Source organism: Mus pahari, chromosome 14 (assembly GCF_900095145.1).
Source record: "Mus pahari chromosome 14, PAHARI_EIJ_v1.1, whole genome shotgun sequence".
In the NCBI taxonomy this organism is placed as follows: domain Eukaryota; kingdom Metazoa; phylum Chordata; class Mammalia; order Rodentia; family Muridae; genus Mus; species Mus pahari.
In genome coordinates, this window is record NC_034603.1 from 45,280,996 (window position 1) to 45,295,631 (window position 14,636).

General features: G+C 36.8%; 1 protein-coding gene across 2 annotated transcripts in view; it reads right to left on the reverse strand.

Moving 5' to 3' along the window:
• Taok1 (TAO kinase 1) overlaps positions 1-14,636 on the reverse strand; it is a 91,776-nt gene that overhangs the window by 44,363 nt on the left and 32,777 nt on the right. For both annotated transcript variants that reach the window (XM_021213125.2, XM_029546656.1), the window contains 5 exons: positions 10,829-11,046; positions 5,093-5,164; positions 3,899-4,000; positions 2,860-2,905; positions 1,094-1,190 (listed from right to left, as the gene is read on the reverse strand). In XM_021213125.2, the coding sequence (XP_021068784.1) occupies positions 1,094-1,190; positions 2,860-2,905; positions 3,899-4,000; positions 5,093-5,164; positions 10,829-10,960 (449 nt within the window). In that variant the 5' untranslated portion in view covers positions 10,961-11,046. The remainder of the gene's footprint in view (positions 1-1,093; positions 1,191-2,859; positions 2,906-3,898; positions 4,001-5,092; positions 5,165-10,828; positions 11,047-14,636) is intronic.

The following is a 14,636-nucleotide window of genomic DNA, read 5'->3' on the forward strand; positions in this document are numbered from 1 at the left end:
GGTGACAGCAGATGCTGGTGAGGATGTGGAGAAAGAGGAACACTCCTCCATTGCTGGTGGGATTGCAAGCTTGTACAACCACTCTGGAAATCAGTCTGTAGTTGCTGGGAACTGAACTCAGGACCTCTGAAAAAGCAACCAGTGTTCTCAACCACTGAGCCATCTCATCAGCCCTCTATTTCACTTTATAAAACTTAAAAGAGAAAAAGCATTTACGAGACTTAAAAATTCTCATACATGTAATACTAAGTATAATACACTTTGTGTTTTTTTCTTTATAAGTGGGAAAGTAGTTTCTCCCTGTGATTGTGTGTGTGGTGTTGGGGATTCACAGGTGGTACTTGGGAGATAAGAAAATACATTCTAATTCCAATTCGGCCACTGCCTCACTTGCTACTATAGGGATTTCTCTTGGGTTTCACTTACCCTCATCTAAAAATAATGATAATCCATTAACTCAAAATGACTGCCTAATTTAATGTTTACTGCCTAGATCACATACACTATTTTTAAAATGCTAGTATCTATGTGAAACAGACAAAACTAAAAGTAGATTATAGAACGACTTAACTCTAATGACAATATAATTTTATCAAAATGATTAGGGGTTTATGTTCAGAATTAAAAAGGTTTTGGTCCATGTCATGGAATCAATGAAACATATCTGTCATTATTAGTTATCAGGAAAAAAGATCCATTAAAGTCAAGCTCTAATCTATTTGGCCTTGCAATCATAAAGAAATTATAGTCACAAATTAGAGCACTAATTGTAAAAGGAGACAAACTTTATGATCCTGAATATCCCTTCCAGTTTGCAAACGAGTAGTTATCTCTACAGTTAAGTTCCATAAAATACATGTGCTTTTGGAAATATAACAACACACACAGGAAAAAGAAACAATTATTCTAAACAGATCAAGTATATACTGTGTTCTTTCTAATATATGAACAATCTAAATAATTTACTATATATATTATATATATACTATTTGGCTAAAGTAAACAAAAACATCAAAGACATTCAACTCTGTAAAAGTGATAAATTCAACAATCCATTTGGTTGTCAATATATGCTAAGTTTTGAGTCACTTACCTATGGATCATGGTATGAGAATGTAAATAAGCTAGTCCCTGGAGAGCACCATGTGTAATTGCTGCTATTTCCACTTCTTGTAATGGCTTTTTATGAACTGGAAGTAGAAATGTATTTGAAAATAATCACACAGAATATTTGTTTTAAAATTATATAAAGATGGGTTAGTGGGTAAATTGCAAGCTTCAGGATAAGAGTTGAATGCCCTGAACCTACATAGTGGAAGGAGAGAACCAACTCCTTGAAATTACCCTCTGGCTTCTACACATACACTGTGGTATACATGCACATAATACACACAAGCACATATCCATAAAAAATAAATACAAAAAAAATCTTGGTTTTAAACATATATTTGAATATTAAAATTGACATATTGTTATTGATTTGTATAGTATGTGTGCATGTATGTGTGTGCACCAGTGTGTATGTATGGTCAAAGAACAAGACTAACCCTTACCTCTTACCTTGTTTGAAGTAGAATCTCTTTGGTATTTGCTTTTCTATATATGCCAGGCTAGCTAGTCCACAAGCCTCTTTTCTTGACTTCTATCTCCCTGTGGAGCACTGGAATTACTGAAGCACACCACCATGCCTAACTTTACTTAAGTTCTGAGGATATGATCTCAGGTCCTAATGTTTGTGCAGCAATGGCTTAGTCACTGAGCTCTTTCTAACCCATACAAGGGTTACTTTTTAAAAAGCAGACATTTACCAAGACTGTTTCCATGGTGATAAAACAAGGCCATTAAACTTTATAACTAGTATACATTTATGACAAGTGTTAATATGTACTAATCAGCCAAATGTTCCTCTAAGATTAACAATATTGAACAATTAACTTGATGACTGTAACAGAAAGTAACAAGATAGTCCCCTTTATTTTTAATTCTTTTTAACAATAACAGATCAAACTGAATGACAAAAAATTTCAGAAAAATGGATACAAAGTTTCAATGAGAGAAAATTTGTCTACTTTTTAAGCATACCAAATTTCATGTGAAGAAAATGGAAAAGGCTAGGGATTTTGTACTTTCTGAAAAAATTTATATTTATTTAGTATTAATATTGTTTAAATAACCTAACTGAATTATTATTTTTTCTAATACTTTAGTAAACAATACCTAGAACCAGAGATAGTGGCAGGATACACAAGACGGTATTCTGTGTGTTGAAGGCCAGCTGGGTTTACATAATGAGTTTCAGGGAATCCAAGTTAATATAGAGAGAACCTGTCTCAAAATTAATTTATATCTATCTATCTATCTTTACTTTTAGGTTATTTTTGAGACAGGGTTTCTTTGTGTAGCCCTAGAACCAGTCTCAAATTTAATTTTTTTTTATTTACTTATTTATTTTTGCCATTTTTGAGGCAGGTTTCTGTGCAGGCCTGGATGTCTTGGAACTTGCATTGTAGAAAAGGTTCGCCTCAAATTCAAGAGATCTGCTTATACAGCCTGGCTTCAAAGTAAAAAATAAGCCGGGCATGGTGGCCCACGCCTTTAATCCCAGCACTTGGGAGGCAGAGGCAGGCGAATTTCTGAGTTCGAGGCCAGCCTGGTCTACAGAATAAGTTCCAGGACAGCCAGAGCTATACAGAGAAACCCTGTCTTCGAAAAAAAAAAAAAAAAAAGTAAAAAATATTAGCAATATTTTTTCATAATACTGTTAATATTATTATGATAGTACTATGTTATAATGTTATATAATATTATGTTAAATATTGTTAATATTTTATAATAATGACAATAATAGTAGTAGCTTACCTTCTAATAAATCTGAAGCAGATCCTAAACAATATTCCATTACAAGCTGTACAGGAAGAAAAAATATAAATACATTAAAATATATTTCAAATACTTATCTCTTAGAGAAACATATGAAGTCAAGAAGACAGTCTCATTCTAAAGGAAAACAAACTAGCTATCATTTTGTTTGTTTGTTTGAGACAGGGTTTCTCTGTGTAGCCCTGGCTGTCCTGGAACTCAGTGTAGACCAGGCTGGCCTCGAACTCAGAAATCCACCTGCCTCTGCCTCCCAAGTGCTGGGATTAAAGGCATGTGCCACTACTGCCCAGCTAGCATCTACTTTTTACAGTAGGTTGTATATTGAGTAGTTTGTTAAAATTACATAAAATTAAGCGAAAGAGGCATGATGACACATGCCAATATTCCAAGTAATTGCGATGCAAAGGCAGAAAATCTAATGCCAGCATAGCCTGCATACAGTGAGTCCCAGGACAGCCTAGGCTACATAGCAAGATCACATCTTAAAACTATCCAAAAATTGTAAGCCAATTTGTCTTTTAATATGTTAACATGAAACCACTTACAAGCTGTGTATTGTATATATACTTTCCTATATAAATACATTTATAATTATATAGCTACACCTATAATTAATCTATTTCTTATAATACAAGTCATAATTCTCTCCTTTTTAGCCAAGGAATGCTGTCATCCCAAATTTCACCAGGATGTATCAAAACGTCACCAGGATCTTTGTACTTAAATATACTAACACATTTATTTCAAAAAGATATGTTCACTTTCATTCTCAAGTAATGGTACTACTCTTAAGATGTTCAGTTGGTATTCCTGAAGATAAGAATGAACTCTGGAGAAAAGTCTTAAAAGTTTCTCTTATCTGTTAAGAGCTGTAGAAATACAGTTCCTTCTCTCCCAGGATGAACTAACATTTCAGGTGTACGTGCATGTCTTCATATAATTAGTCTGAGACATTTTGAGTTAAGTTATGCTAAACCAAAAACAACTGATTTATACCAAGAAGAGAATAAATACGAACCCATGCTGTGTGTTCACGTAAATAGCAGCCTTTGTATTCTATACTGTTGGGATGTTTTATTCTTTGTAGAAACTTGACTTCCTTAATAATATCTTGCCATTTCTATGTGGAGGGAGGAAAACAAAAGAACAGGAGGAAGAATTATGAACAGTTGATAACAATGCCTAAGAAAAAACTAATTACAATTAAAAAAAGATTAGAACATACAACTTTATGATCTATATGTGAAATGCCAAAATAAAGTTTAAATGAATTGTACTCAGCTTGTTATTTACTACAACAAAAAATATTTAAGGACAAACTTCAGTTTAATAATAGACATACATAATCAATGGGTTCTACTAAGTTTTAAAACCAAAGGCTCTCTGAAATTAAAAGCACTTATTGCTCTTCCAGAAAATCTGAGTTCAAATCTTAGTACACACATGGCAGCTCATAACTATCTTTTTGGTTTTGTTTTTTTTTGTTTTTTCAAGACAGGGTTTCTCTGTATAGCCCTGGCTGTCCTGGAACTCACTTTGTAGACCAGGCTGGCCTTGAACTCAGAAATCTGCCTGCCTCTGCCTCCTGGGTGCTGGGATTAAAGGCGAGCGCCACCACGCCCGGCACTCCTAACTATCTTTAACTGCAATTGTAGGAGATCTACCTTTTTCTGGCCTTCAAAGGCACCAGGTGCATACAAGGTATACATACATACAGGCAAACACTCTTGTACATAAAATAAAAATAAATCTTAAATTATATCAAGCAAATTGACAATTATATTATAACACATGGATATTATTCCCCTCAGAAGTCCAACATTTCTATTTTCTTTAAATATGATTACTTTAAAATTATTAGTTTAAATTAATTTATTAATTTCTTGAACATTTCATAAAATGTATTTTGATTATATTAACCCCAACCCTAAACCCACATTCAACCTCCCTCCCTACCTATCCTATCCTCTTTCTTGCTTTAAAACTCATCTATCTGGGGAGTGGTGGCACATGCCTTTAATCTCAGTACTAAAGAGGCAAGATTAGATGGAACTCTGAGTTCTAGGCCAAAGGCCAGCCTGGTCTTCAAAGTGAAATTCCAGGACACCCAGGGCTACACAGAAAAATTCTGTCTCTAAAATAAACAAAGCAACAAACACATCCAACAGTATATTTTCCTAATATGCTAAAAACATGTACACACTTAACCTACCTCAGTAGACTGCTTTCCACTATAAGACATCTTCTTGATGGCCACCACTTCATTAGTACGCACATCTCGTGCCTTAAAAAGAAAAAGAAATAAAGAACCATTATAAAGCAGAAACTAACAGACATTAATAATGTCTGAGACATTATTTCTTTAAATATAATGGTACATATAACTAGTTAAAAAAAACATCAAAATTACCTTTAGCAGCAAAAGATTTAGGGAAGATGTGAGTCAAAGGAAATTAAACAGGAGTCTTAAGGATCTAATTACAATTCAGAACTATAGTTAATAAAAAAATTCACTACAAACTTTGGTTAAGTAACTGTCAGCTGCTCTTGCACATACAAAAGTCATTCTGTAAGGTAACAAACAGGGCTAGAGGGCTAGAGAGATGCCTTAATGGTTAAGAGTGCTTGGGGCTGGAGTTCAATTTCCAGCAACCAAAATGGCAACTAACAACCACCTGTAACTCCAGTTCTGTGAGATTCACATTTCTTCCGCTTCCACATACATGATGGTGTACATAAATGCATGCAAGCAACACACCCATACTCAGAAAATAAAAATGGATAAAACAAAACAAGGTGATCTGCTCCTGAAGTAGATCTCTGGTCTTTACACATAAAGATGCACCTGAACACACACATGGAGGGAGATGGGGAGGTGGGGGGAGTGGGAAGGGGGGTCATCATTGGATTTATTCATATATACATATATATAAATATATGAATTACTTTAAAACTATTAGTTAGCCTGGTCTACAAAGTGAGTTCCAGGACAGCCAGGGCTATACAGAGAAACCCTGTCTTGAAAAACCAAAAAAAAAAAAAAAAAAAAGAATGCAATATGAACCTACAACTAAAACCTATTAAAGTTATACACCAATTTAATTTATAAATAAAACAGAAATACTCTAAACTTAAACTAGGGGGCTGGAGAGATGGCTCAGTGGTTAAGAGCACCGACTGCTCTTCCCAAGTTCAAATCCCAGCAACCACATGGTGGCTTACAACCATCCATAACAAGATCCGGCGCCCTCTTCTGGTGCATCTGAAGACAGCTACAGTGTACTTACATATAATAAATAAATAAATAAAATAAAAACTAAATTTTATAGCACATGGGGATGCAGATATGGCTCAGTAGATGAAGTCATTCACCACCAAACATGGTAACCTGAATTTAATCCCTGATACCCAAAACAAGGAAAGAGAAAACAGACTTCTACAAGTTGTCCTCTGACTTCCAAGGTCCTTCCTCAACAAAGTGAATAAATGTAAAGAAGTATTGCTTACCCTGAAAGGAATGAAAGGTATTAGCAGGATAAAATATAAACGCAGAATTTGATACTGGGTAAACATTTCATAATTTTGTCTTACTTGTTTTAAGACCAGGCTTCTCTATGTAGCCTTGTCTGTAGTTTGCTATGTAGCTAGCTATGTAGACCTGGTTAGCCTCAATCTCAGAGATCTATCTGCCTCTGCCTCCTGAGTGCTGGAATCAACGGCATGTGCCACCACATATAAACTTAAAGGCTGAAAGTTTAGAAAAGATTACTTCCAAATCATCCCTACTGTAAGGAAAGCCAACATTTAAAAAACCAAAATTAGAAAAGTAAGTCTTAAACAGAACAAATCACATCTATAAGGCTTGGAGTGTATTTTTTTTTATTATTTTCCTTTTTTTTTTTTAGTCTTTAAAAATATATATGCAGGCTAGCCTTAAATTCACTAATATATCCTATACTGGACTCCTACTTGAAATGTTCCTACATCAGTTTCCTGAATACTGACACTGAGGTGTTTATAACTATGGCTGGCTTATCCCCTATACCATATTTACTTATCCTCCTATTTTACCTTCTCTAAGCAACAATACACCTGCTGTTCTATGCCTGGAGCTTTGCCTATCTGGACATCTAATTTAAAAGGAACCATATATGAACTTTGTGGTTATACTTAATAAAACATTTCAAAGTTCATGACTAATGATACTGAACACGTTTTATTTTAAACCAAATATTTCTAATACTCATTTTCTAAACTATGAATCTTTATTATTGAGTTCTAAGAGTTCTTTAAATATTCTAGACAGAAGTCTATTTAAAATATAAAGCCATATACCTAAGATTAGGGAGAGAGATAGTTCAGTAGTTAAAAACATTTGTTGCGGGCTGGTGAGATGGCTTAGTGGGTAAGAGCACCCAACTGCTCTTCCGAAGGTCCAGAGTTCAAATCCCAGCAACCACATGGTGGCTCATAACCATCCCTAACAAGATCTGACACCCTCTTCTGGAGTGTCTGAAGACAGGTACAATGAACTTACATATAATAAATAAATAAATCTTTAAAAAAAAAAAAAGGTAAAAAAAACAAAACAAAACAAAAAAACATTTGTTGCTATTCCAAAGATGCCCTCTTCTGGTGTGTCTAAAAACAGCAGCAGTGTACCCACATAAAATAAATATTTCTTTAAAAAAAAAAGTGAAATTATATGGCATTCGTAGTAGTATTTTCCACCTGGCTAGGACATGTATCATTCTTCTGTCCAACATATCTGTGATGCATACCCTGCCTACCCATATGTGACTTAGTAGCATCTTGATGATTTGTCATGGTTATCTAAGTCCTTATGTTTAAACAATCATTAATTTACATAATAACAGTATGAAAACATAAGAGGCATAAGAAAACAGCAATCCTGATATGCCAAAGAGAAAATTTTTTCCTTTGAGGAAAAAATATGAAAATAAGCCAGGCATGGTGGTACATGCTTTTAATCTTAGCATCTGAGAGAGAGAAGCAGGCAGATCTCTAGGAGTTCAAGCCCAGCCTGATCTATACTGAACTTCCAGGGTGGCCAGGGCTACATGAAGAAAACCTGTCTCAACAACAATGTACCAATAAGGGCTGGGGAGACAGCTTACTGGTTATAGCGCCTACAACACAAGAAATTATAAGGAGTGGAGAGAGGAGCAGAGTATGGATCCCTAGAAAACCAACAAAAATACTGAGCAGATTTAATGGCCAGCCTAAAATTTCAACTCTGAAAGGACACAGGATCACTACAGCATGCTGGTTAATAAGAATAACCATAACACCAAGCTCTAGGTAACTCTCAACATGCTGATGGATATCCTTGTCAACACATAATTAAAAACTGCGCACACACACACACACACANACACACACACACACACACACACACTAGAAAAGGAAAAAAATTTGATAATGTAAATTATATCCTGGGGTCTGGAGAGGCAAATCACTGGATAAGAGCTCTTATTACTATCATAAAAAACTGGTTTAATTCCTAGCACCCACATCAGAGGGCTTACAACTAAGTAGAACTCCAGTTTCAGAGGATCTGATGACGTTTTCTAGCTTGCATTGACATGTGGGTGCACACTGAACACATGAACTCATGAAGGCACAAATGTGTACATGCACACACTTTAAAAAAAATAAATGAATATTTAAAAATATTCTCAATGTATTAAGAAAAAGTATGGTAGCCAGGTACTGTGGTAATCTTTTACTCTCAGCACTCAGAAGAAAGCAGAAGCAAGTGATCTCTGTGAGTTCAAAGTCAGCCTGGACTACATAGAGTTCCAGGACAGCCAGGGCTATATAAAGAGACCTTGTCTCAAAAATAACAGCAACAACAAGAAGCTCAGTTGATGTTGGTAAAAATCTCCAGTAAGAACAAGATTTCTATTTGTGAAACTATAAAGAAGGAAAGTGAAATGTATGCTAGTTTTGTTACCCCACCTCAAAAAAACAAAACTGTGCCCGCAGAACATGGGAAGTATTTTAACTAAAGTATTAAATGATAAGATTCAGTATTAGCTTCAGTTTCGAGGATGAGAAGTGGGAGTAATGAGTAAGTGGATGTAAATGAAAACAATACAGGTAAGTTTTAAATTGTGTCTTTTCCTTCAGACAGTTCGATAAGTTTAGTCTTTAAAATGAACTGGTAATAGAGAAAAAGGAGAGGAGACAAAACATACAAATTATTAATGTGTACAAAGAAGGAAAACTCAAAAGAATGGTCATATTGTTGACTTTAAAATATCATTCTGTATTACAGAATGAGGGTCCTGAAGCTTTCTGAGGGTGATTTAAGCAAGCAGGCTATGGGAAAGTAAGGAGGCTAGAGTAAAGCAGCAAAGCAAAGACTGTTCTATTAAAATGACAGTTCTCCAAGGAAGACTGCATTTCGGAGTCATTGCAGTGTCTATAGAATCATGTTGTGAATGGACCTGGTGCTGTTTGCTTTGGAAGAAGAGTTAGATCAATCACAGGTGACTCAGGCAACTTCGTGTGAACCTGCTCCCCACCTTAACTGGTCAAATAAAGGCTAGGGCGTGTGATTGGGCAGTGTAAGGAAAGGGTGGGTTTTGGAGAGGGAGAAGGGGAAAAAGGAAGAGGAGACAGAGGAGAGAAAGGAGGACTAAAAGGGAAGAGGTGGAGGTTGGAGAGATGGCTTAAGGGCACTGACTGCTCTTCAGAGGTCCTGAGTTTAATTCCCAGCAACCACATGGTGGCTCACAACCATCTGTAATGGGATCTGAGGCCCTCTTCTGTTGTGTCTAAAGCAGGCTACAAAATACACATATACGTAAAATAAACCAAAAAAAAAAAAAAAAAAAAGAGGGGGAAGGAAGGTGGAGCAGTAGCACGTAGCCTGGAGGAACCACAAGTACCAAGGAATTTCATAGCTGGGGAATATAGTAGTATGGTGATACATTTGCCCAATCTAGGTGTGTTGTTTATCATATTATAATTGAGTTGTATGCTCTTTGCATGGGCTTACTGGGGTTGGAGATTTACCCCAACAGAATAACTAACACAAATGTTGCCAAAAGATATATTCAGGATGGTATATATTTATTTCCCTAAACTCCTATCTTGGTAAAATATTTAGAATTTTGTACTTCGATGCAAGCAACCTCCAGAATACAGACAGTATGATAAAAGAGCTTATTATATTTATAGTGAACTTCTTTCACCCAAACCTGAGGTATTATGAGGAAAGTATCTAGATAATACAGGATCGGTGGGAAGGATGGCTCTCAGGGAAACCAATCCTGTGCCAGAGAATTGGAACTAGCACTATGCACCCAATTCTCACCTTAAAAGTAAGGAAAGTAGCTGAAGGTTAAGTTAATCAATAGCCGATAACTTAAAATCACAACGAACAAATTATTTGTAACAAATAACAATCTCAGAGGACTAGGAATCTGTGAGGAAGATGAGAACACACTAAGTGGCCAAGAAATTGGCATAGCTTATTCCATGTAGACAGAAGCTCCTGTGTCAAGCAGGGTTCTGCACTTCTGCACTTCAGTATATGGATCTTTTGACTATATTATTTAAAATAAAATCTTTAATGTGTTTTACTTAATGCTTTAAAACTTAGTTACACCCATGGAATGGGCTGGAGGACCTCAATTCCATAGTTAATGGAAGTACAACCTAGAGCTTTCAATTGGCATCTCAAAGTGGGAGGAATTTCCATGGGACTGGGCCTAGATGGCAGTATCTCTAGGTAGTTTTGAAATGGAATTGAATATGAGGACATCCAACTGATGTCAGCTGCAAAAAGTCATTGCTTGCATAATGCATGGTTGACATATATAGTGTAAAAAGCAGTGTAAGATCAGCAACTCAGCAAATTTCTCATCTCTTTACCAGTTTTGACGCCAAGATCCCAGGTATTAAGCCTTTAACTCACAAAATATACTGCTCCAAAGCTCCCATGGCCGATTTCTCTGAGATCTGTAAAGAGCTTTTCCGGATCTTCTTTGAAGAAGAGCTCTGCAATTTCAGGGTCCTTTAGACTGCCTGCTCTGTTAGTTGATGGCATCCTGCTGAGCAGTCAGCGGTCTGATTCTAATTTTATACTGCTAGCCCAATGCTTGGTTCATCTGTATGAATGAATGCTGGCATAAACTAGGAAAATAAGAGAGGGGGGAAAAAGAAAAGTTAAGAGTTGCTAAGAATAATTAAAAGATCATCTGCAAGCATTATCCACAACATTATCTAGAACATTAAAAATAGTGTAATCTTCTATTGCATTAGCTCATCACAATCACCTGTGGCACTTTAAAAGCAAAGCCTTCTACAACACCAATCATTTAAATGTTAGCCACATCTCTTAAAACTTAGGAGGCTAGCCGGGCAGTGGTGGCGCACGCCTTTAAACCCAGCACTCAGAAGGCAGAGGCAGGCGGATTTCTGAGTTTGAGGCCAACCTGGTCTACAGAGTGAGTTCCAGAACAGCCAGTGCTACGCAGAGAAACCCTGTCTCGAAAAAACCAAAAAAAAAAAGAGAGAGAGAGAGAGAGAGAGAGAGAGAGAGAGAGAGAGAGAGAGAGAGAAACAAAACTTAGGAGGCTTGCTACTGCTTAAATTACCCAATTGTGACAAAGCAAGCAGAGAGAGAGAGAGAGAGAGAGAGAGAAAGAGAAAGAGAAAGAGAAACAAAACTTAGGAGGCTTGCTACTGCTTAAATTACCCAATTGTGACAAAGCAAGCAGAAGAGACGATTAAGAGCCTATTAAAAGAATATGACAGCGCACACCTTTAATCCCAACACTTAGGAAGCAGTGGCAGACAGATCTCTTGTGCATTCCAGGCCAGCCATGGCTACATACTGAGAAATATTTTTTATTTATTTTGTATGTACTGGTGTTTTGCCTACATGCATGTATGTGTGAGGATGTTGGATTCCCAGGAACTAGAGTTCCAATTGCAAAGCTGGCCTATGTGTGGTGGGAACTGAATAGTCAGGGCTCTTAACCACTGAGCCACCTCTCCAATTCCCCTGAGATATTCTTTTTTTTTTTTTTTTGTTTTTCAAGACAGGGTTTCTCTGTGTAGCCCTGGCTGTCCTAGAACTCACCTTGTAGACCAGGCTGGCCGCGAACTCAGAAATTCGCCTGCCTCTGCCTCCCTAGTGCCAGGATTAAAGGCGTACACTGCCACCACGCCCGGCTCCTGAGGTATATTCTTTTTTTTTTTTTTTTTTTTAAGCTTTATTATATGTAAGTACACTGTAGCTGCCTTCAGACACTCCAGAAGAGGGAGTCAGATCTCGTTACAGATGGTTGTGAGCCACCATGTGGTTGCTGGGATTTGAACTCAAGACCTCCGGAAGAGCAGTCAGTGCTCCTAACCGCTGAGCCGTCTCGCCAGCCCAGAAGGTATCTTTTTACAACAGGAATTTCTTTTATTATTGATGTTTATGTATAAGAAAATACACACACACAAAAATTCAGACACTATATCTCAAAGAAATGGAGAATGGGAGCAGGTGAAATAGCTCAGGTAAAGGGGTTTGCTCCTCCTCAAGTCTGAAGACCACAGTTCAATCCTAGGAACTTAGAAAAAGTCACATACAGAAGCTTCTAAGATGTAACACAAAGTAGGAGAAGCAGTTGGCCTCTGACCTTCACATGTGTCACAGCAAACACACGCTTAGACTGATTTGTGTATCAATCTCTTATCTTTCGTACATGCAAACTAAAATTTAAAAAGAAGAACATAAACTGGGCATGGTAGCGCACACCTTTAATCCCACCAGAAGAGGCAGAGGCAGGCGGATTTCTGAGTTCGAGACCAGCCTGGTCTACAAAGTGAGTTCCAGGACAGCCAGGGCTACACAGAGAAACCCTGTCTCNAAAAAAAAAAAAAAAAAAACAACAACATGCAGAAGAAAGTCTAGTCTAAGTTTAACATAGACAACTGGTTTCTCATAAATTTAATTCATGTGATTAACACGTTAAAATATAGCTGTTATCATCTGAATCCTTCCATATGTTCAGTGTCTCCCTCTCTCCCTCCATTATCCTCTCCTTTCTCTCTGTCTCTCTCTCTCTGCTTCCCTCCTTTCATTTTTACCAATATCCCTATAAATCTGTATCAAAACTTATTCTTTATACTCCAACCTTGCAAGACAGATTATGGAGAAAAATGTTTTGAACTAAATCTCAAACTTTTAACATGCTATGCAAGAGCTAGAAAGTGGTGCTGTGTGTTTACATATTATTTATACACACACAAAACATAGGCTTCCTTTCATTTTCTTTTTCCATTCTCTTTTGCCTTCTTACATTTGAAAATTACAAGATTATGCAATGGTAAATTTCTTCACATTTAATAGTACAAACTTAATCTGGTTTAAAATAGGTAAAGAGCACTGGTGTCCTGAGTTCAATTTGGAGCAACCTCATAATGGCTCACAACCATTTATAATGAGATCTGGTACCCTTTTCTGGCCTGCAGATGTATATGTAGGCAGAATGCTGTACACATAATAAATAAATCTTTAAAAATATAAAATACCATTACTTAATGCTAACTTTGATCATTTCATGAAAATCTGAACAATAAGAATATAGCCAGGTACACATACCTGTAATTTTACCAGTAACTCAAGAACAAGAGACAGAATGATCCAGAAGGAGTAAACATTGAAACCAGCCTGGACTATATGATACTTTGTCTTTGATCTTTTTGAGATGGTTTATTTTCTCCTCTGACTTCCACATTCATGCATACTCCCTTTGGCTGTTGTATTTGGATCCCTCTTCTCTTTTCCCTCCCTCTCCCCATCTCTCCACACGGTTCAGGGTCATGACCACTCTGGACTCCCAAATATGACTGCTTCTGGCTATGCTCTTCCACATATCTATAATAAACACTCTCCTTCAACATACCTAGGAGCAGCATGTCCTTCCCTTTCCTTTTTGCATAGATAGATAGATAGATAGATATGAGAGAAACACTGTAAAAGTATAAAATCCTACATTGATATAAATACCACTATTGTTAAAGAGCTATATACATTAACTATCATATCAGTACTATTAGCATTTGGTTGTATAACTCAGTCTGGCCTTGAACTCTCTGAGATTCTGCCTGGGCCTCTTACCTCAGCTTCCCCGGTGCTAGAATTACAGATATGTGCCATCACACCTATCTAAAGAGAATTGGGCTTAAATACCCAGAACACTGACAATGTGAGAATTTTTTTTTTAATACACATTAACTACCACTAGGAGACTACTTAGACAATCATAGCATTGGTGGCTTCTGGGGGGGGCTAAGAGATGGCTCTGCAGTTAAGAACACTTGCTGCTCTTTCAAAAGATCTAAATTCAGTTCCCAGCAATCACATCAAGTGCCTCAAAACTGCCTATAACTTAAGCTCCAAGGGAAAAGATGCTCATCTGGCTTTGCCAGGCATCTACAAGCACAAGGTGCATGCACTTATGCTAAGGCAGGTACACACAAATACACACATACATACACAAACACAAAGTTGGTTTTTAATCTGACAATAAGCCAAGAGTGGCGGCACACACCTTTGATGCCAGCACTCAGGAAGGACACTCATGTGGTCTACAAAGTTAGCTCAGGGCTTGCCAGATCCACAAAACCCTGTGTCAAAAACAAAACAAAACAAAATCCACACACTCTTTGAGTAACTGTGGGCAAATTTTAAACAACAAAAGATTACTAGGTCAATGATTGCTGTG